A 22,366-nucleotide genomic window follows, 5' to 3' on the forward strand; every position below is an offset into this window, starting at 1 on the left:
GCGATAGAAGAAGAGTCTCGGACCTCAAAAAAAGAGACATGAAAGCAAGTTAACAAGGCAATATATATATATACATATCAAACTGAAAGCTCTGATTATCAAGGGATACCAGGAGAAGGGAGTCATTCTGCTGGTAATAAAAGAGAAGAAGAGAGACACCACAGGAGTCATTCCCGCTGGCTTAGGTGTATCAAGAACAGATGAAGAAAAGGGAAGGGAGGCATTCTCTTGATCCTGAAATAAATGTCAAATTGGTGCCGTCAGGGGAAGGTAGTCACTCTCCCTGGTTCTTGTGGGACTTGTACAGAAGCACACCAGGAGAACAGAGTCATTCTACTGGAGAGAACATTGTATAAAGACTGTTTTGGAAACCTGCAAATCAGGGTAATGGAGTCATTCCCCTCTGGTGTTCAGGTTTGAAGGAACATTTCTGTGAAGTAACAATCCAGAAACAGGACAAAGGAGCAACTCTCCAAGAAGAAGGAACTTTGTGTTCATTTACTATTTAGGTTCATAATGTGAGGGATAGAAGTAGGTTGAACACAGGACGGTAGTTTATTATTTGACATACATCCTGATAGACCCTTTTAGTATTAATTATGAGGCAGGGAAACCCCTCTTAGAAGCTAGGGATAGAGTGGACTTATATTCAAAAATGTATAATAAACACCTATAACCAAAAACACACCACCTTTGTGTCAATATCCTCCTTCCACACCTTTACACCAACCCCACATGTAGCTTCACCAAAATTGCATTATAATCCCGACCTATCCTATACATTATTTGCCTGTAAGAGTTTACATATGCAGGCAGCATTGATTCTCATACCATTTATGGGTTTGATATAACAGTGCTTTTACATAGAGGCTTCCAAAGCCACTATGTTATTAATGCAGTTAATACACCGTTTATAACTACACAGGATTAATTCGCAGAACCATGGCTTAATGAGTGTTACAATAGTTGAATACAGGTCTTGAGCCTCATTGGCGCAATGGACCTCATTACGAGTACGGCAATGCAGGAAAAAACAAAGCTAATGCAGTGGTAACTCTGTTATCACTGCATTACCACTGCATAACCGCACCGCCCTACTACAACGTTGGTGGTAAGGTGGAGGACATTCCTCCAGCAAAATGCTGGAGGTAAATTGTCCACTTTATTCCCAAAAAACAGCAAAATTGTCAGAATTACTGATGGCCGTAATTACGACAAAATCTCCATGGCGTCCTATGGATTTAAAGAAAATTGGGATTTACACTGCCTACGACCACTTGTAATCCAGCAGGACCAAGTGCCAGTAACAGTGATTCCATTTGGTGGTATTTCAGTGTAGTTACCACCAGAATACTGCCAAACTTGCATTGAGGCCCTATATTACATCGAAATATAAGGATCATACACCCCACATTGTAGTGTCTTCAAGAGGGTGTTGTCCCCACCATACTTTAAATGTGAGTGACCACCTAAGCAGGGGAAATCCTAATTTTTGCCAACCATGGTCAGAGTCTTTTGTGCTCACTTTACCTTTTGAATGATTTCAAGCTTCTTCTTTTCAGTCTCGAAATCTGCCTGCCAAAGCCGCCTCCGTTCCTCCTGTTCATGTTTTTTCATCTCCCACATTTCCTTCTCCAATTTAAGCTTGAGTCTGTTCTCATCTTCAGTTTGTTTATGCCTTTCTTCCCAAAGTTGAAGATCCTTTCTGCACCTTTTTTCAACTTCAATATAATCTAAAGTTACAGACATGTCTCCGCGATCTACATTTTTGAAAAACCAAAGAAGAGTAAATACAACTTTCACCATGCATCAACACAAAAATGATTTCTGACTTTCCCACATTACGACATTTACAATATAGTCATTCTTTTATGATAGAAATACAGAAACGAGAACATGTTATTTTAAGCATAATCTGTAGATTATAATTCTACAAATTGTGTTTGTTATTCTGGAGACCTGTTACAAAAAGTTTAAAAGAATGTGGCCCCCCCTCCACACACGTGTTCCAAAAATGTAAAATCATTAAGTGCCCACAGCACAAGCTTTGCATTACTTCACTGTGTATGGTTTAAGATTGCAAAAATATGTAGGCTTTTTACAATTATTCACGGTAGGGAGTACTACTATTATTCTAGTCTGTCATGCCCCTTTCCCCATACTCTTCAGACTTTATTGCCCTCCGTGTCAGGAACGGAGGACCATGTAGTAGACCAAAGCTTTGTGTGAAGGCATCGGGTGCTTGACCATGTCAAGGGTGACAGAGGGCTGGGGGGGAACAGCGATCCTTCACGGCCTGGATTCGGCAACCCACCTGGGGTGTATTCCACAGCCAATTATATCCCAGAGGCTGGTGAGAAGGTTTGGGTGGGGGCCAACTGCTTGAACCCCACGAGTATGCCTTGCAACTGTTGGTACAACTGTCCTTCATGCAATACCGTAAAGCGTTTGTTCTGGCCAGAAATCTATTTTGCATTTTACAGAACCACAAGATCCAGAAGCCAACGCATCTGAAAACAAGCACACTGAGCAGAGATAGAAAGACTACGACGAAAAGTTCCCCACCATAGAGGAAATCCAGATCACGTGCACTAACATCAGAGTGCCAGTGTAGAGGAAAGATAACCCACCCCATGGCCGCCATAACAGCACAAATACCTGCAAGTAAAAAGTGGGCCGGGCTAAGGAAGAATTTTAAAAGTGCACGTTATTGTAAACTGGCCCCTGGAGAAAGGCTAGATTTAGCTTCCTAGACCTTGCTGAAATAGCCAAGTATTGTCAAGTCAACAGTTTGGGCTTTTCCATAGGAACTCTTTTTGTGCATGCACCTCTCTGGCCCGAGTGGGCGGAACAGGGAGGCAGTTTGTACAGCGGACAGAAATCCAAAACAAAAATCTAAACGGTTGGCTTTGAAAGTGCTTGCTTTTTCATGGTGCAACAATCTCAACAGATAATTGTTTGGTACTAAAATCAAAGTTAATAAATAACAAGTTGGAATGTGAATTTCAAAAGACAATGGCAAATGAATAACAATTGGGAGACATGCCATTTAAAATAACACTGGTGTTGAAATTGATAACTTCATCTTGGAACCACAGACATTAAAAGCAGGCTATCATCTGAAAAACAAACACTCAAATCTTCTGCTATTGCCTGCAATTGAACATGCTTATGATATAATGCTATCATCAGGGACTTCAATTCAATGGGAATACAAGTTGTGTATCACCATGAGGGAAATTCATTTTATTGCAGAATAGTGTATATATAGAGCTAGTTCGGCTCAACAGCATCTTAATACAGCAGAAGGTGCAGATGTGGGTTCTTAGATAAATTGAATTGGAGGATAAGCAGGATTGCTTAGATCTCATCATTGACCAAGTTAAACTGTGGTCTGTGCGTGCATTTTGGATTGGGGAAGTAAAGTATTTTTCAGTCATACTCAATCTTTACACCAACAGCCTTGAAAGTAACCTGCTAGAAAAGTATTTAGACATACCTGTTGCTGGTTTTCAGGGAGGGAGAACAGTTCTCCCTCTCGCTGCCAATTTACACAGATGATAGTGCTATGTGTGACAGGATCACAGAGCCAACCCTGTCATTAGGGGATGGGGACCTCTCTCAGCATGTGCTTGGGTGTTTGCCAGAGCACGTCCTGCCCCAGCAGCGGGGTGAGGGTGTTGGGAGGGTCCAAGTCTCTTTCTACTCGTGCCTGGCTGCAAATGTGAAGTACCTCTTGTTATCACCCCAAACCTGCCGTGCCCTGATCTCGCCAGTATTCTTTGTCCTCTTGTTCATGACTCCAGTTTCTTGAGGTCCTTGCAGCGGAGGGGGGAACAAGGAACTCAATAGCGAGAGAGCCATCAGTGAATAGCAGAGCCGTGGAGCAGCATGCGCTGCAGACCGGCAACAAGGAAGCTCCAAAATAAGTTCAGAAGAACTTTGGGAGTGATCGCGTTTCTCACAGGCTGCCATTGCAGACTTCCAGTGGACCCACGTTTAAATACCATGCGCATTACAACTTTGAGAAATACTTTTTGTTGCGGGGCGCCATTGCCAAATGCTGGCAGGCACTGTTTGGGACGGATGTAGGGATTAAGATGCTCTTCAAAGCCTTTCTACTGTATTGTACAACCCTGGGAGAAAAGAAGTGTAGTTATTGGTCTAGAGATTCAGGGTGAGTGAGAGATGCTTGTTGGTATTAGTTCAGGCTCACTTTAGCAATGCTCTGAGTTATTACCAGGTTGCAAACAGATTTTTAACAAAGGAAAGAATGGAGCTGCTATTTTGACAAGTGGAGAAATTGAGCCAAAATCGCAAATCGCGGTAAATTTCGCGAGTGCGTAAATCGCGATTCCTGAAAAAGTATAGGGAGTAGGAACTCGGTTCTAGGTTCGTTGGAAAGCCTAGAATCACAGCTTTAAATTACATTTCGTTCCTAGCCCAAACGGTTCCAGAGATACGGATGATTTAATAAAGGTAGATTTTCGGATTTAAAATAAAACTCAAAATGACAGGTGACAGCTTGCAGCTGCAGAATTGAAAGGTGACAGTTGTGCAGCTTTAAGAATGACAGATGACACGATTTCTAGGAGGCTGTTCTAATTAGGTTAAAAATAGTTTGGATTAGATTATTTTAAACTAAAAGATTGGTTTTGGCACAATGAGTACTCGCACTATATTTTTTAAATGAATGTGCCTCGTCACAGATCTGGTCAACACGTCCTGCGGCGGTTCTCTCTGCTCGGCGGGTCAATCAGGCACTGGTTCTGCTCCCAGCGATCCGGATCTCTGGTTCTGCTCACAGGGGTCTGGGTCAGGTCTGCGGTTCCGGCAAAAGTTCTTGGCACAGAATTCAAACAGCTCGCCCCGGCTGTGGAATAGTTTGCAGATGATTTTAAGGATGCTTAGGCCTGCTGAGAAGAGTTCTCAGTTTGTGGGTTTAGGCCCTTGCTTTAAGTTCTGAAGTTAAGTTCTGGTCTTTGGAGATTAATGGATGTGAAGTCTGGAGTCTCCCGGCAGAGCTTCCCGCAGATAATGGAATTGAATGTCTCTACCTGTCCCAGCAGTCTCTTTTTATGTGTTTTAAAAAGTGGGTGGAAAGGCTAGCATCACTAAGCCTGCCCCTCTCTTGATTTGATAGGTCAATAGATTCTTTGGTCCCTGATTTGGGAAGGGATAGTGTGTCAGAGTGATGTCATTTTTATGACCTGCAGAAATGACACTCCCCTGGTCAATGTGCACACAAATCTATTCCTGATCCAAATACATATTTCCCAGGTACACAGTTGTTTGACATCACATACACACATCATATATTACTAAAGATAGTCCCTGTCCCGACTCTGGCGTTTCTAGGAGCTTGCATTTAAAAATGACAACTTATTTTCGATTTTAGTGGGTTTTGCAGCAAAAATTATACAAAGGTACATTTCCCTTCCACATATATCCCAGTAGCTTTCCATGTCTCTAGCTTAAATACAGTGTCTACAATAATCATAATTAGCGGGGTTTTGCCCCAGAACTTGGGACAAATCGGAGTTTGGACTCAAATCGTGAGGGCATTTTCCATACTAAGACTCTCAAAGTTGTACATTCCTGTCATTTGGTTACAATAAGTTATCACTGTTTCTATAGAATATATATTTGTTGCAATTCAACTCCCCAAAGTGTGTGGGTCCGCCTCCAGAAGTCTGGGTGGGTCAGAGATCACATGTCTCTCCTTGCTGGCAGAGGGCTGTTGACAGAAAACACTCAAAATTAACATACCCCATTCAACTGAAAGAGCCTTTTGTGTGGGCTCCAGCAGGCTGCCTGGAAGCCTCTCCTCAATCAATCAACAGGGTCATGTCATATCCTGCCTCCTGGTGTGGGAATCTCTGAGGTGTTAAGGTTTCCCAGCCTCTTGGCCTCTGGGAACAGCAGGTGGCTAAGATTTTTTTTAATTAACCAACAGGCCTTTGAAGTCCAGTTGACTCAGGTCCCTTTGGCAGCCAGTTCTCCTGTCAGAGTTTAGACCGCTAGCACCGCCTTGGGGAATTTGTCGGTACTGCATCCATTTTTGGGATCTGTCTTGAATTACTGCATTTCAATAGAGTGGTCTTTTGCTTGATAGAATAGGACCCTTGCTTAACATTGTTTTGATGGCATCCTTACAGTAGAGTGGTGATGTGGAACCCCCCACAAGAAGGTTGTATCTTTGGAGTAGTCTTGTGCCAACTGCGCAGTTCTCCTGGATTCTGGCGTGAATGTGGGCAGCGATAGCTCATCCCCACATCCACCCAGTCTATTGATTTAGTTTGTTCTGGGATATAATAATGGGCGGCGACAGCTCATCCCCACATCTACCCAGTCTATTGATTCAACATGGTTCAAAACGCTTGACACATCCCAAGGTTGTGTCTGAAATTCTCTGACACAAAAAAGAACACTTTTTATCCTCCTCCTCATCCTGGTTCACTCACTCTCACAAACAACCCCTACTCTTGATCTCAGTTGCTCTCTCCACTCACCATTCACTCACCATTCAGGGACTCATACCGAAGTACCAACAGCAAATACAACACGTTGCACCGGATCTGTACAATCCTCTTTTCATTGTGCTGCACCGTTCTTCCTCCACTTGGTTTCTTGGTCTACATCCTCCTCCTTTGACCTAACCTGAAGAACCCATACTGTCAGGTTTCCTGTGTCCCCTTTTCTGTTCCTCCTCCCTCTCCCATTGCTGGTCTGCTTGTCTTATCCTGGCTAGTCTACTAATGTAAAAACTTAAAACCCTCCTAGGGTCTAGTCTGTGTAACCTCTATTCCTCTTTCCCCGGGTGAGGAGGAGGATAGAAAGATGGTAGGGTAATCTTCTGAGAGATATGGAATTCAGAAACTACCTTTGGGAGGAAATTAGGCTTCACTTGCAGGACAACTTTGTCTTTGTGAAAGATTGTATGAGGGGGTTTACAAGAAAGAGCTTGTAATTCGCTCACCCTTCTAGCAGATGTAAGTGCTATTAATAAGACAGTCTTAAGGGTAAGGAATCTTAAAGAACAAGAATGGAGAGGTTCGAAAGGTGTACCCATCAGGAAAGTTAGTACTAAGTTTAAATCCCATAGGGGAACTTGGAATGGTCTTGGGGGATAAACATTGGTTAACCCCTTTAGAAACTGTATTACCAAGGGTAATTTGAAAAAGGATGGTTCCTCCGCAGTACGCTTGAAGATAGATAGCGCTGCGAGATAGCCCTTAATGGTGCCAACTTGAAGGCCTGAATTTGCCAAATATAGTAGGAAGGACAAAACCATTGGTGTACCACATGAAAATGGGTTGATATTCTGTTCTCTACACCAGCTGCAAAATCTGTTCCAACGGCAGCGGTATAAAGACTTTGTTGCTGGCCTCCTTGCCAAAAGCAACACCTCCATAACATCATCAGGGAGGTCCCAATCCTTGTACCTCAGCCGTTCAGAAGCCAAGCGTGAAGGTTGAGGGTTTTGATGTCTGGATGGAGAACCTGACCTCCCTTCTGTGAGAGTAGGTTCTCTCTGAGAGGAAGTCGAATTGGAGGGCAGATGGACAAGTCTAGAAGGTCCGGGTACCACGTTCTCCTGGCCCAATCCGGGGCAATTAGGATCATGGTTCTCCGGAATCTTCTCAACCTCCTGATCATTTGAGGAATGACAGGGACCGGTGGGAACGCGTACAGAAGCGGAAACTCCCAGTCCACTATGAACGCGTCTCCCAGAGCTCCTCTCGGAGGAAATTTCCTTGAGCAGAACAGGTCGCATTTCCTGTTTAGGCTGGTGGCGAACAGATCTACCTGAGGGGTTCCCCAAAGGGCGAAGATCTCTTGAAGGACTTCCTGAGCTAGCTCCCACTCATGGGAGACTGTGTTCTGCCTGCTCAGAGCGTCCGCTGTCAAGTTCTTCTCTCCGGCTAGGTGAACTGCCGATAGAGAGATTCCTTCTTGGATTGCCCAAAACCAGAGCTGCATCGCCTCTCTGCACAGGGGTAGTGATCCTACGCCTCCTCTTTTGTTGAGGTAATGCATGGCCACCGTGTTGTCCGTCATTATCAGGACGTTCTTCCCTTGTACAGCTGGCAGGAAAGCCTTCAACGCAAGTCTGATGGCTCTCAGCTCTAACAGGTTGATGTGTAGTCTGGACTCCGATGGAGACCAACGACCGCTGATGGTCAAGTTGTTGGCGTGGGCTCCCCACCCCGTGAGTGAGGCATCCGTGACTACTGTTATCTCCGGCCAGGGTTGCCAAAACTGTTCTCCTTTCAGAATGTTCTCCTGACAGGCCCACCACTGAAGGTCTCGAGCCACCCTGCCGGGAACCTGAAGAAGATCTGTCATTCTCCCTGAGAATTGTGACCACTGAGTCCTCAGTGCCCACTGGAGGGATCTCATTCTCAGGCGAGCCTCTGGCAAAAGGAAAATGCAGGATGCCATGAGGCCTAGCAACCTCAAAAAGTCGAAGGCTGGGAGACGTTGGGCATGTTGGAACTTGGTAACCATCTGTAGAATATCTTGAGCCCTCACCTCTGGTGGCGAGGCTTTTCCCAGGGAAGTATCCAGGATCGCTCCTATGAACTGGAGTCTCTGCGATGGTATCATTTGAGACTTCTTTAAATTGAGGGAGAAGCCCAGTTTGTGAAGGGAGTAGCACACGTGATTTAGCTGGATCTGAGCTTGCTCCGGAGAAACAGCCCTGATCAGCCAATCGTCCAGGTAGGGGTAGACGTGAATCCCTTCCCTCCTTAGACTTGCAGCCACTACCGACATTAACTTGGTGAAGACCCTCGGGGCGGAGGTGAGCCCAAATGGCAGTACTCGAAATTGATAGTGAGAGTTGCCAATTGCGAACCTCAGGTATTTCCTGTGTTTGAGATGGATAGGCACATGGAAATAAGCGTCCTGAAGGTCCAGAGATACCAACCAGTCCTGAAACTGAAGGGCCTGGAGGATCTGAGAAAGAGTGACCATCTTGAATTTGTCTTTCCTGAGGAATTTGTTCAATTCTCGCAAGTCCAAGATGGGTCTCAGTCCTCCGTCTTTCTTCGGAATGAGAAAGTAAGGGGAGTACCAGCCCTTGTTCCTCTCCGCTACAGGTACCGGTTCTATGGCACCTTTCTCTAGCAGGTCCAAAATTTCCTGCAAGAGGAGCAGATCTGGAGCTTTCTGAGAGCTGATCCCCGGTGGATGACTCTGAGGTATACGCAGGAAAGGCAGGCAGTAACCTTGGGCGACTGTTTCCAATGCCCAAGCATCTGACGTGATAGCCTGCCATACCGTCAGATGTTGAGTCAACCTGCCTCCTACAGGTGTCCTGTGAGGGGAGTCCTCAGAGTGGTTTTGGGGCGGCTGATGCAGATGCCGATGGTAAAGAGGCACCTGCTGTTGCTGCGGCTTTAGAATATCTACCCCGTCCACCTCGGGTAGTTCTTCTTTGACCCCTTTGAGCCGGTCGTCCTCTACCTCTTCCGAATGCGGAGTAGAAGCGAAAGGACTTTCCCCTCGCAGAGGTTCCTGTGGGACGAAAAGGAGTCTGACGGATTGCAGCTCCTAGGGATTTTGCTGCTGCTTTTGAAGTTTGCAGTTTCTCTAAACTGTCATCCGCCTTTTTCCCGAACAAAGAAGAGCCATCAAATGGCATGTTCAAGAGCCTGGCTTGCACATCTGGGGCAAAACCTGACTTTCTCAACCAAGCGAACCTCCTGGTTGATGTACTTGCCGCCATTGCTCTGCTGATACTGTCAGCCGAATCAATGCCCATCTGGAGGGATTCGCACATAGCGTCTTTACCGTCCTGTATAATATTCAGGAACGCATCCCTTTCTTCTCCCTCCGGGATGCAGTCAGCCGCTGTAGAAGCACACTCCCAAAGTGTATGGCTGAACCTAGCAAGGGTGCAAGTAGCATTAACAGACTTTAACGCCATGCTACATGCTGAAAAGACTTTCTTTGCCATAGCATCATATTTTTTATCGTCCCTGTCCTGTGGGACTGTAGGATAAGCCGTCTTGACATCGGTAGAGGATGCTGCTTGTACCACCAGACTTTCTGGGGATGGATGTTTAGACAAGAACTCTGGGTCTGTGGAAGATACCCTGTACTTTGCAGACAGTTTTTTATTTACTGCTGGTATTACATCTGGGGTTTTCCAGTTTGTCATGATCTTTCTCTGAAGAGCTTTATGAAAGGGCACCACTGGATCCTCTTGTGGGCCTTTGTCAAGAATATCCGTGAGGTCATCTTGCTGGAAAGATTGTGAAGGTGTAGACCACCCCATGAACTCTGTAATCCTGGCCATTAAGGCTCTGTAGGGGGTTTCAGCATGCTCCCCCGGGTCTGGCTTAGCAAAATCCACCTCAGGGGAAGTGTCTAACCCACTTGCCTCATGTAAAGAATCATGAAGATCCTTTAATCTGCGCTCTTCAGAGGAAAATTCCTCTCTAACTGGGGTTACAGGTCCCTGTAACTCAAATGTGTCTTGTTCAGACAAATCACCCTCTTCTAAAATTGAGGATATAGTTCTCAATTGTTCTGAACTCATAAAGGGAGTAAATCCCATTTCCAAGGCAGAGGGTGCCGAACTTGTCATTATTGGCCTCGAAAACGTCAATGTCGTTGACGCCGATGTCGAAGGCTTCGAGCGTGGCGTCGAAAACAGAGGTGGAGGCCTCGAGGACCTCGACAGAATTGGAATTCTACTCGACAATATCGACGCCATCGACGTCGAGGGCCTGGGGATCGGCACTGGATGTGTGGTCACCGTGACTTTTCTCGGCGTCGACGCCGACGGAACCTTCGTCGACCGCGTCGTCGGAACCTTCGAGGAAGGTTTGGAGGTCACAGTCCTACTCGAGGGTTCGAGACGCGCTCGAGAGGTTTCTTTCGCCGGGTACTGCGACTCGCAGCGTTTTTGACCTTCGGGTCTTTCGACCAGAGCATCACTCTCGGCAGTCTTCGAGGGGGTCGAGGCTGCTTTCTCGAAGACGCTCATCATATTTTTTCTGAATTCCTCCCATTCAGCCCGGGAACTATGTTTCGTGGGGCAAGGGATTCTTTTTGGCGAAACAGAGGAAGAGGAAGACAGAGAAGGGGATCTTCGACGTCTCCTCTTCGAGTGCTTCGATCTCGAGGAGTGATGAGACCCACTCCGAGACCTGGAGCGCGAATGGTGACGAGGAGACGAATGTCTCGACTTCGTCGACGAAGAAGAAGCTTTAAAAGTCTTACCTTTCTCCAGCTTCCCCCTACGCTCCTTCAGGGCCTTAGCTGTCATGGACATACAGTCCTCGCACTCCGAACAATGGTGTTCGGCTCCCAAGCACACACAGACAATTTCTGTGAGGATCGGTCAACGACATCTTTTTCCCACAATCTCGACATTTTTTGAAGCCGGATCGAGGAGTTGTCGGTTCCGACGAGGAAGCCATCGAGTACGGATCGAATAACTCGAGGTAAATAGGATTATCTGACTAAGAACTGAGCAACGGTATTCCGAGGCACCGAGTAGCTCGGAAAAACGGAACTGAGCAACGGACGCTGCGCGCGGCCTTTATAGGCAGGATGACGTCGAGCGTCGATACGGCGGCTGTCGAAGGACATCGACTCGAGGGACGTCGACGCGCAGCGCCCTCTGGAGAAAAAATTTTCCGAGGCCAGCAGAGCTGGAAGGATATATCTAAGATGAGGAATACGTCGGAGGACACAATCCCTTCGAAAAAGTGATTACATTGTTGTTGGTTGAAATCATATCAAGTTTATTTGCTGTACTGCATTTTATTCCACCTTGCATTTCCTTGAAACCATAAAGCATTTTCAGCTACCTCATCCTCTATACTACTCCTAAGTAATCAAGTGTACCACTGTAACATTACCCATTGTGGATCCACATCATATGTCTCAGTGTACTATCAGATATTAATTTATTATAAAAGTGTGATATATATAGTTTAATTTTTCAAATAAACCTTTTAAATTTGCAAAACAGACCTACTTCTTGGCTCAGTGGGGTCAGGGGGATTCTAAGGGAGGGGTGTTATATAAGGGTTGTCACTCAGAGTACATGAACTGGACCTAAAAATATATCAATAAGGGTTTCCCTCAGCATCACAGACTAGGCATTGACTTAGCTGTAGTGTTGAAGTGAAGCCGCTTAACAAAGTGGGGGCTCGTAGCCGGAGATTCTGGGTTAGATCTATCACTTGTGCAGCTTAATACAGTGTGCTAACTGACAGGAGACATACATCCGGTCGGATCACCACGCTGTGTTACACTGTAAAGCACTCCTCAAAGGAACGCTCTAAGGAAACGGTCTGTTTTGCAAAAATAAAATACAAACTTCTGTAAATCAGGAAGGAACTCAAATTCCAGAATGACGACACCGGTAGACATCAAAATAGCCAGAGAGCACTTCTTACATAAGCTATTTGTGAGAGGTGAGTGGATTCATCAGGACCAAACGGTCTGGTTGCAGGCAATCGCGCAACAGGTCACTGAAACAGAGGCAGATATATGGAGAGATCAGGGTCCCCTAAATGTGGCCCTGAGTGAACTGTATATGGCCCCTAAAGCCAAAGATGAACATAATAAGATTGCCAGGATAGCGGCATATTGTAAGAGGATTCAATTCAACACTACAGCTAAGTCAACGCCTAGTCTATAATACTGAATGAAAACACTTATTGATATATCTTTATGTCCAGTTCATGCGTTCTGGATGACTACCCCTATATAACACCCCTCTCTTGGAATCCTCCTGACCCCACTGAGCCAAGAAGTAGTTCTGTTTTGCAAGTTAAAAGGTTTATTTGAGAAGTAAAGCAATATATATCTATATCACGCTTTATAATAAATTAATAATTGGATATCACACTTAATCTGGTATGATAAAGATTAACAACGGAGAATCTGGCACTAGCACACTTCTTGATAATCACTAAGGAGTTGACATGAAATGGATAAGATAGCAACAATACTTTTATAGTTTCAAATGGATGCAATGTGGAATGAAATGCAGTAAAGAAAATAACTTGATAGGATTTCAGCAAAAGACAATGTAATCACTTTCTTGGACAATTCACCCCCCCCTTTAATGCAATGCAAGGAAATGGAAGGAAAGCACACAGTTCTCAGAAATGCAATCAAATGTAATTCAGTTCACCCCAGCAACTTAGACTACAGAAGTTGAAAACACAGGCCCAAATGCTTTTAAATGTGCTGGAAATGAAGAAAAAAATATGCTAAAATGCTTTTAATTCCCTCTAGAGGTTCAGGGTGAGTGGTATCTAGTTAATATTAGTCCAGGCTCACTTTAGCAAGGATCTAGGAGTAATTGGTAGGTTAAACGAATTTTTGGCAAATGAAAGCAAGAAGCTTCTGTTTTCACACGTGGAGAAATTTGCAAATCGCGGCAAAATTCGCGAATGTGTCTGGCGCGATTACAGAGGAACTACAAGGGCTAGCAATATCGTTCTGGGGTCCCAGGAAAGCCTAGGATCTCAGCTTCCAGATGAAAGTTACTGCAAGTCTCTAGCACAAACGGTCACGGAGATATGAGCGATTGAAGAAAGGTCGTTTTTCAGATTGAAATTTTAAAGTTCAAAAAGACAAGTGCAGCTTGCAACTAGAAAATGACAGGTGACAGCTTTACAAATGACAGGTGACAGTTAGGAGGCAGTTCTACTTAGATTAAATAGATTGAATTATATTATGTTAACTAAGAGATTGGTTCTGCACAGTTTTCTAGGTACTCACACTATATTCTTGAGTGAAATGGGCCTTGCCACGGATCTGGTCAGGTTTTAGACTGGACTCTGGTCTCTGCACTTCACAGTGATCTGGGTCTGCTCTCTCTCTGGATTCTGAAGATTGAGGGATTTAAAGTCTGGATCTTTCTGCACAGCTTTCTCTAGAGATTGATGGAGGTAAAGTATGGATTTTCCAGCAGAGCGTCCCGCAGCAAATGGATTTGAAGGTCCCTATCTGTCCTGTCTGTCTGCTTTTATGTGTTTTTAAAATGGGTGTGTGTGAGCAGCATCACTAGCCAGCCCCTCTCCACTTATCATTGGCCAAGCTTTCATTTCTCCCCTGATTGGGGGAGCTAAGTTGTGTCAGAGTGATGTCATTTTACAGCCTGCAGAAAGTCCACTCCTCCTGTCAACTTACACACAAATCTAGATTTGAACCAAATACATATTTGCAGAGGTACATATTGTTTTAAAATCATATGCACCCATCATGCATTACAGGAGGTATACCCTGTTCAAACTCTGCTCTTCCTGGGAGCTTGCATTCAGAAATGGCAATATTTTGCACTTTTTAACTGGTTTGCAATACCGGACATTACCCCAAATTTACACACATGTGCGCAAGGATTATGGACATTAGTTGATGAAGTGTCAGATTTTTCACATGCACACATTTTGAGTAATATCCTCTTTTCCGCTAAAACCCCCCTGAACATACCACCGGTTCTAAAAAACCTCTTAAAATGTGGGCAGAAAAATCACAAGAATTATGGTATCATTTAAATAATTTTCACAAGTCCGTACTATGAGTTATTCATCTTTTTAGAGTTATGTTCTGGCCCCAAAGGGGTGTGGTTTTCCTCCAGCACAAGGTTGAATTTCTGGTTTTTCCAGTTCTGCCAAGCCAGCTTGCTCTCACAGGCAGTGCCCCTCCCCTTTGCTTCAGGAGGAAGCTACTTTTACGACATCTGCAATAACCCATCTGCCTGGGTCAGGACAGGGCTTTGTTCAGAGCTCCTGTATTCTGTGGGGGCTCCCCTTAATTCAATTATCAGAGAGATGGCATATCCTTTGTGTGGCCAGCAAAAGGCAGATAGGCCTGGGAACACAGCTGTGACTCAAGTTTCACTCCTGATGGGGGTAGTTGCCAGGCAGAATTCAGTTCCTTAAGCCAGGTTTCAGATAAAATGTCACTTTTTGTTACCCAGTTTAAGTCAAGACAATGTTTACATATGCAGCTAGAATGCTGATTCTAAGTTTAAACTATGACATTTAAACAATTGCAACCTATGTGACACTCAAAGTAGGTCACTCATTTCTTTTAAACATTTAGATTTTTTTAGTGTCTTTCAGTCCAAATTTACTTAAACTGCTGAAATCCACAGCTCAGCCAGTCTTGTTATAAACCTTCAAGTCACTTCAGAATATAACTTTACATTGGATCCACCTCTCAGTAAGTCTTTCTTTGGCATGTTTTGGGTTCATTTATTCAGTTTTCTACAAAAAAGTAAAATCTGGTGGTTTTAAAACGCCGGCTTTTGGATAGTGGTGAGTACTGGTAATGCACCCATTTTTGGGATTTAAGAAATGAATTCCCCACAATTCTAGGTGGCTTTTGGCAATCAGCATTTCCATTCCCAATGGTTTCAGGCTACTGTGTGGGTAGTCCAATGGTGGTTTTAGGCAGTGTCCTTCTGTGCCCATAACATCGGCAAAAATGAGTGGCAGCCTATTCTTCATGCATTTCCCTGTGCATTTTCTGGGAAGCTCTGGCCATCATGATGTTTTCATGTCAGTACTGCACAGTTTTTAGGTAGGGCTCGGATGCATGGGTAAATACATCCCACAATATTTGTACCTATATATGGGAGCCATACAGAATAAATGTGCTGAAGGCCAAGATCTGGCAAATAGGCAACAGATGGCGTTAGAGAAGGCCCAAGCTGATCTGGACTCTTCTGAGCAGAGGCTGCTCAGGAGCCAGGAGTCAGAAAAGGACAGCAGACAGTACATCACTAAAATAAAGGAGGATATGGATGTGCTGCAACAGGAAAAGGCGGACCAGGATACCAGATTTCTGGCCTTGCAGAAGGAGTACCAAGTAGGTTTGGACTCCCTACTGCAGAGCCAGAAAAAGCTGGAGCAACAGTTAGACTTCAATATGGCATGTGCTGAGCAGGTAGTCACCCTGCAAAGCCACCTAGATAGGGAGAAGGCAGAGCGCAATAAACTGATTTTGAAAGACCTGGATACCCAGGCAGAGTTTGACCAGGAGCGCCAGAAAGCTGGTGCCTTCCAAAGGCAAAGGGACGACCTGGCGGCACAGATAAAAGCTCTTAGTTAGGAAAGGGATACCTTAGGCCAGGAAGTCTGCCACTTAAAAAGGAAAATGGAAGAAAATCACCTGGCCCTCCAGGGACTGGGTGACCTCCAAAAAGAACACCAGAACTTGTTAGAGCACACCAGGAGGGTGGAGAATGCTCGGGCAAGAAAGGAGCAGGCCAATAGGGACACAGCTCAGGAGGTAACCCTCCTGCAGCAAAGACTGGCCCAGTACTCCAGGACCAATCAGGAGGCACAGAGAGAGAATGAGGCTCTCTGCCAGCACAATGATAGGCTCCAGCAACAGGTAGCGATGCAGGAGAGACTGATAGAGTCTAGTAAGGCCTTAACTGAGGAACTGAAAGCGCAGGCTCTTGCATTGCAACAGGAAGCAGGGGCGGATAGAGATGAGGTTCGCTGGGAAAGAGAAACTCCTGAGCATAACCTCAGGAGCCCTAGTACCAGAGGCCTTCATCTCTCCCAGTCCCTGGACTCTGCCACCCCCATGTCCCCTCGTGCACATGAGCCCAGGGCCACGGGGATGGCAGATTACTATCCAGCTAGAAGTATGGGGCTCATAGGCCAGTACCTCCCAGGAATGGATGGGCGGGCATCCGGGTATGGGCACCCAAGCACAGTGCAATTTAGTGGGGAACCCCAGGAGAGTAGGCCCATTAAGGGCATCCTGAAAACCTCTGCCCAGTTAGGTCAGTGGGGGGGTGCCCATCAAATCCTGGCAGCAAGGAGGGATCTGAAGACTCCTCTGAGCATTACAGGACACAGGAGACCAGGTCCCCACATTCTGCCAGCTATTCCCATGCTCGCAGAATCCGGGAAAACCTGGAAGATCAGACGGGCACCTCTGGGAGCAGTGCTTCGGAGTCAGAGGATGAATGGACCAGGGTGACCTGAACCAAAAAGGCAAATAAGGCAAAAAGGGCCTTGCTTAAGGACGCATTGGAACAAATAAAGGCAATAAGGAATGTCATCACGCCTTATCATAAGAACGCCAAGTATTCTGTTTGGGAACACTTGGAGCTCTATGAGCAAATGATGGAGACTTTCCATTTGAAGGACAGCAGTAGCTGCATCCAGTACGTCAAATGGACCTTCTCACCAGAATACTCCAGTTTCTTTGCAGGGCTGGAGGATCAAAACCATTCAAGGTGGTCCACATACAGGGCGGCCATCTTGAAACATTTTTCTGTGCACAGAAATCCTCAGGAGGCTCGCAAGGCAGCCTACAATCTGAAATGTGGGGAGGATCAGGCCCCACAAGAGTTTGTGCAAGAATTAAAGCGTGCTTTTGCGCAGACCACCAGAAGGATGCGCACAGATAGCAGAGAATTTATCAATACGTTTTTCCATGCCTTACCCAAGTACATAATGACCCAGCTCGTGAGAGATTTTCATGAGAAAAGATCTTTAGACTGGGTCATTGAACAGGCTACCCGGATCTATGAGGTACAGAAGCCCATCGAGAATAAAAATAATGCGCAGAAAAACCCCAAAACCAACAGCACCCCTGCTGCTGCCGAGGTGGCAGAGGTAAAGGTCACCCACGTTTTGGATTTGGAGATGGGGGGGCCTAAAAACCTACCTGCACCTAATAATGCCCAGCCCAGAAGGCCCTCGGGCCAGTCACAGACAGGGAGCCAAGGAGGTAGTCCCACAAATGGGGTCACTCACTCCCCTGATTATGTCAGTCCCCGCTACAAGGGAAACCGACCCATCCTGGGTTATGTGTGGACTCCTCCAGCCCAGGGGGGATCCAGCCAAGCACCTAACCCAGGGAACTTCCCTCCCAACTTCCCACAGGAGGGCAGAAATTCTCCAAATCCTGGGCAGAACTTTTTCCCCAGGTATCCACCCAATTTCCAGCCCCAAAATCATCCATCCTTCTTTCCCCAATTCCCTGAGCCCAGACAACCTAATCCAGGAGAGGGGAGGCCAAGGGTGGAGAGGTACCAAAATCTTCCCAATCCGGGGTATTACCAGAGAAGGGATAGCTACCCTTCCCGGGATCAGCCCAGGGGAGAAAATAGAGCCCCGTATCAGCCTGAGCTGGTTTCACAACTTGAGCGCCAGGTCCAAAATATGGCGCGAGATCTGGGTCACATACTGAGGGCTCAACAGAACCCTCAGATGAGCATGCCACCGCAGAATGCCCCAAACTCTGGACCTGGTGCTCCAGAACAATGACGGGGGCAGCACCCCGCTAACTCACCGGTTCCCTGGGAGGAGGCACAAGGGGAAGGGGGGAGTAAAGCCTTGGAGGAAGCTTCCTTCCCAACTTGTAAAAAGCCCCTGGAAAACCAGGAACCAGAAACAAAATCTCCTGCCCCTGAAAGCCTGCCTCCCAAGGAGCAGAGGGGGGGTAGGAGAAACAAAGGACCCAAACAGACCCACTTTGTGGAGGAGGTACAGGTCTTCCAATTTGAGGGAGAGGGATCCTCATAAGATCCTGGGAAAAGGATCTTCTCCTTCAGAGATGGGGAACTCCTCCCAAGGAAAAATGGGTCCCAAGGGATGCCAATTCATGACTGGGGAGATATGGAGACTGAGCTACCGCCGCCCATCATCTCATTCCAGAACCCACAATACAGAAATCCCCTGGTTCAAACCCATCCTGGTGACTGCCTCCAAAAAGGGGGGGCGGCCCAGAACCGGAACCAGGGGAACCCACAATGGCTCTGATCTCCAGTTGCCAACTTTTTCTTTCAGATTCCCCAGGCTCTCCACAGAATTCTGCCCAAATCTCTTCGCTAGCAATGTCCAAAACCAGAATGTTAGCCCACCAGTTGTCCAAAAATGTGCATTATCTGTACCCCCTTGAGGAGAAGGAGGGAAGATATTATGCCCCGGTACAAGTACAGGGGCAGGGTACAATTTCGGCACTGGTGGACACTGGATCCCAAGCTACCCTTCTGTCCAAAAGGGCCTTTGATGAACTAAATGCAGGAAGGGGGGAGAATTACCGTATTCCTCTCACCTCTCTTCCTGGACAAGTGCAGAACTTTGACGGGAAGGAAATTCCCGTCGAAGGGACTGCAGACTTGGACATTAAAATTGGGCGACACAAGGTGAAACACCCGGTCATAGTAGTGACTCCAGAGGGCACCCCTTGTTTACTAGGGAATGACCTCCTGAGAAGGTTGTCACCCCTAATAGATTGTGTAAACAAGGTCCTCTGGACCCAAACTAGCCGACCAATAAAATTAAAACAGAGTGTCAACCATGTTAGTTTAAATGGCACCTGCCACATGGTTGAACAAAAATCTGACCAAGTAGAATTTCACTTCCAGAACAACCAGATTCTAGACGTGACAGTAATAGCAGTAGGACAACAGACTGGTGATGGGGGGTCCTCTCTATTTCTGAAAATCAACCTTCCTTCCAGTTTAAGGTGGTATTCCACACTGGAAGGAAACACTCTGAAATTCTTTACCAATCCACAATCAGACACTCCCACTCCTATAGTCCAGAAAGATGTGAAATCAGCTCAGAGCCTGGCTGATATTCAGCAAATTGGAGAGCAGTTGTTCATCCCTGTTCAGTGAAATGATGGCAAGGACTCTGTTCTTGCTCGAGTGTGTGTGAACAACGGTAAGAGCTTCATCAGCGAAGCCATGTTCCGCCAACTCCCAAAAGATCCAGCCATTCCCACATTCAAACTGATAGACAAATGGGAAATGGACCTGGAAGCAACTAATTCCAAAAATCTCCTGCCAAGCAGGTGTATGCTCAAAATCTCCATTGGCAACAAGAGCATAGTCCATAATTGTTGGGTCGTGCGAGACGTCACTGCCGCCTTTTACTTCGGCAGTGACATTCTCAATCGCTTTGCCATTAGTTTGGACCTAATAATCTTCAAAGCTTGGTCCCGATTAGCGGATAATCCCATGGGCTTTGATGATCCAGAAAAAGCATTTAGGTCAGCTCAATCGCTACCTTATGCAGTTGAAATTCAGATCAAAGAGGAAGTCACCATCCCAGAAAGGACCCGACAATTCTCCCTGGAAGTGAAAGTTAAAAGAGGACAAAAATTGAAAAACCCTGATGCTTATATACATCTAAATGCTTCTCTCCAATAGCAAGGGTTGGGGGTAAACCCAACACCATTAGTCAACATAGAACATGACACCATTCCAATAGAGGTGGATAACAGCGACTTACAGAGTATTACTCTAGCCGCAGGCACCATCATTGGAATAGCGGTTGATGACCGACATTTCTCCATTGATTTAGGAAATGAACTGTTAGAACAAATCCCCAAGGACTGTTTTGACAGTGACAGTTATGACAACACAACACCAGACAGGATTTTCACCCGGCATGGGGGGAACTTCCTGGTGTACACCTCTTGCCCTTATGGTAAGGAAGATGTGACTTGTGACTCCAGGAGGGATGAGTTGATTTTCCAGGTCCATGAGGGCTGCCTTTCCCGCCTGAAGCCTCCAGTCCAAATCATCACTCTGACCAGTGGACTTCTCCACCCAGCTGGAGGAGGCCGCTGAGATAGCCAAACCAGAAGTCTTTCCAGGCTTCAGGCAGATGGTGGAAGAGAGAGTCAACCTAGCTGATGCCTGCGTGACTCTGGAACAGAAGCAAAAGTTGAAACAAGTTTTCTTGGATTTCCAAGATCTCTTTGCGGTAGACTCATGACTGATCGCACCGACATCCACACCACAACAATTCCCACGGACCCTGGAATGACTCCAGCGTTTGTGAAGCAATATCGTTTGCCTCTCGCATCCATGGAGTCCCTTACTGAAATAATTAAGAACCTTGAGTCCCGGGGAATAATCCGTCCAGTACACAGCACCTTCAATAATCTGGTGCTGGGAATATTGAAGCCAAACGGCCAGTGGAGACTCTGCGCCGACCTTAGGGAGCTCAACAAACGGGTCCATACTTCCCGATGGCCTCTGCCCTACATTGACCAAGGGCTGGCCCAGATTCAGGGGTCACAGGTCTTCACAGCAATAGACCTGACCAATGGATACTGGACCGTGCCTGTCAGTAGGGAGGACCAACACAAACTGGCTTTTACCTTTGGGGGCCAGCAGTACACATGGACCCGGACTCCCTTCGGATACCTCTACTCTGGCAATGAATTCAACATTTTCCTACATAAGGCCATGCCCGACCTGGGTGCGAGGGGTAACCTGGCTTATGCAGATGATGTCCTCATCAAAAGTTCATCTGTGGAGTAACACATAGCGGAGATCCGTTATGTTCTGACACAGTTGAGGGCCGCCGGAGCAAAACTTTCCTTTCAGAAAGCACAGTGGTGTAGAACCCATGTTAATTTCTTGGGGCATGAGATTACTCCTCCGGGTCTCTGTCCCCAAGAAAAGAAAGTGGAAGCACTCCGGAAACTGAAGGATCCCACAACTCTGCGGGAACTAAGGAGCCTCCTGGGACTGACTAATTACAGCAGAAAGTTCATTGAGGGCTACGCAGAGATCACTAGATCCCTGATTCATCTCCTGAAGGGGGGGGTGGGTCAAGTGGGAATGGGGTCCAGAACAATCCGAGGCAGTAAGACAACTCAAGAGAAGCCTCTCACAAGCGCCTTGCCTAGTTTACCCTGTCAGAAACAAGGAGTTTTTCCTGGAGACAGGGTTCTCTAATACGTGCTTGACGGCAGTATTGTACCAAAAGCATGACAAGGTCAATAAAGTAATCTCCTATGTGAGCAAAACTTTATCCTCTGTGGAGGAAAAATTCAACGATTGTGAGAAGGCACTCCTGGCAATGGTGTGGGCATTGAAGAATTATCGCCCGTTCATCCAGGGGGAACACATCATAGTGGAGACTCCACACCAGCCTCTGCAATATCTCCAAAGTGACAGAATCCGGGCCAGAAATGTGAGTAATTCCCGAATTACTTCCTGGATTCTGTCAATGCAAGGCTTTCCTGTGGAGGTCAGATATGGCCAAAACAAGAAGAGTCCCCTCGCGCAAAGTCTGGCTGACTTGCATGATTGTGCCAGAGAAAACTGTCTCGAGGACGAAAGTCTAAAAATCAAGGACAACATGGAAGCATACCTTAATTCCCCACACAAAGTCTTTGAAGAAGACAAGTGTGAGGGAATGCCCACTGTCTATGTGGATGGATTGTCATGATCTCTGCTTCCAAAAGATCAGGACTTGCCCGACTCCCTTGGAAGCAGACCCATAACCCCGGTTCCGAGTGCCAGCCAGTCCCAATTGGGACCTTTTGGACCCTGTCCTGGCGCCAGTGGCACCAGGCTCATAAAGATGTCCAGTCCCAGCGCTGGAAGCGC

The 22,366-nt window shown here is 46.3% G+C and overlaps 1 protein-coding gene across 2 annotated transcripts in view; it reads right to left on the reverse strand.

Annotated features, from left to right (window-relative positions):
* The window catches only part of LRRIQ1 (leucine rich repeats and IQ motif containing 1), a 2,234,608-nt gene that overhangs the window by 1,877,808 nt on the left and 334,434 nt on the right, over window positions 1-22,366 (reverse strand). For both annotated transcript variants that reach the window (XM_069629324.1, XM_069629323.1), the window contains exon 5: window positions 1,531-1,760. In XM_069629324.1, coding sequence (XP_069485425.1) covers window positions 1,531-1,760 — 230 coding nt within the window. The remainder of the gene's footprint in view (window positions 1-1,530; window positions 1,761-22,366) is intronic.

This window comes from Ambystoma mexicanum, chromosome 12, assembly GCF_040938575.1.
Source record: "Ambystoma mexicanum isolate Mex_15411 chromosome 12, UKY_AmexF1_1, whole genome shotgun sequence".
NCBI classification, from domain to species: Eukaryota; Metazoa; Chordata; class Amphibia; order Caudata; family Ambystomatidae; genus Ambystoma; species Ambystoma mexicanum.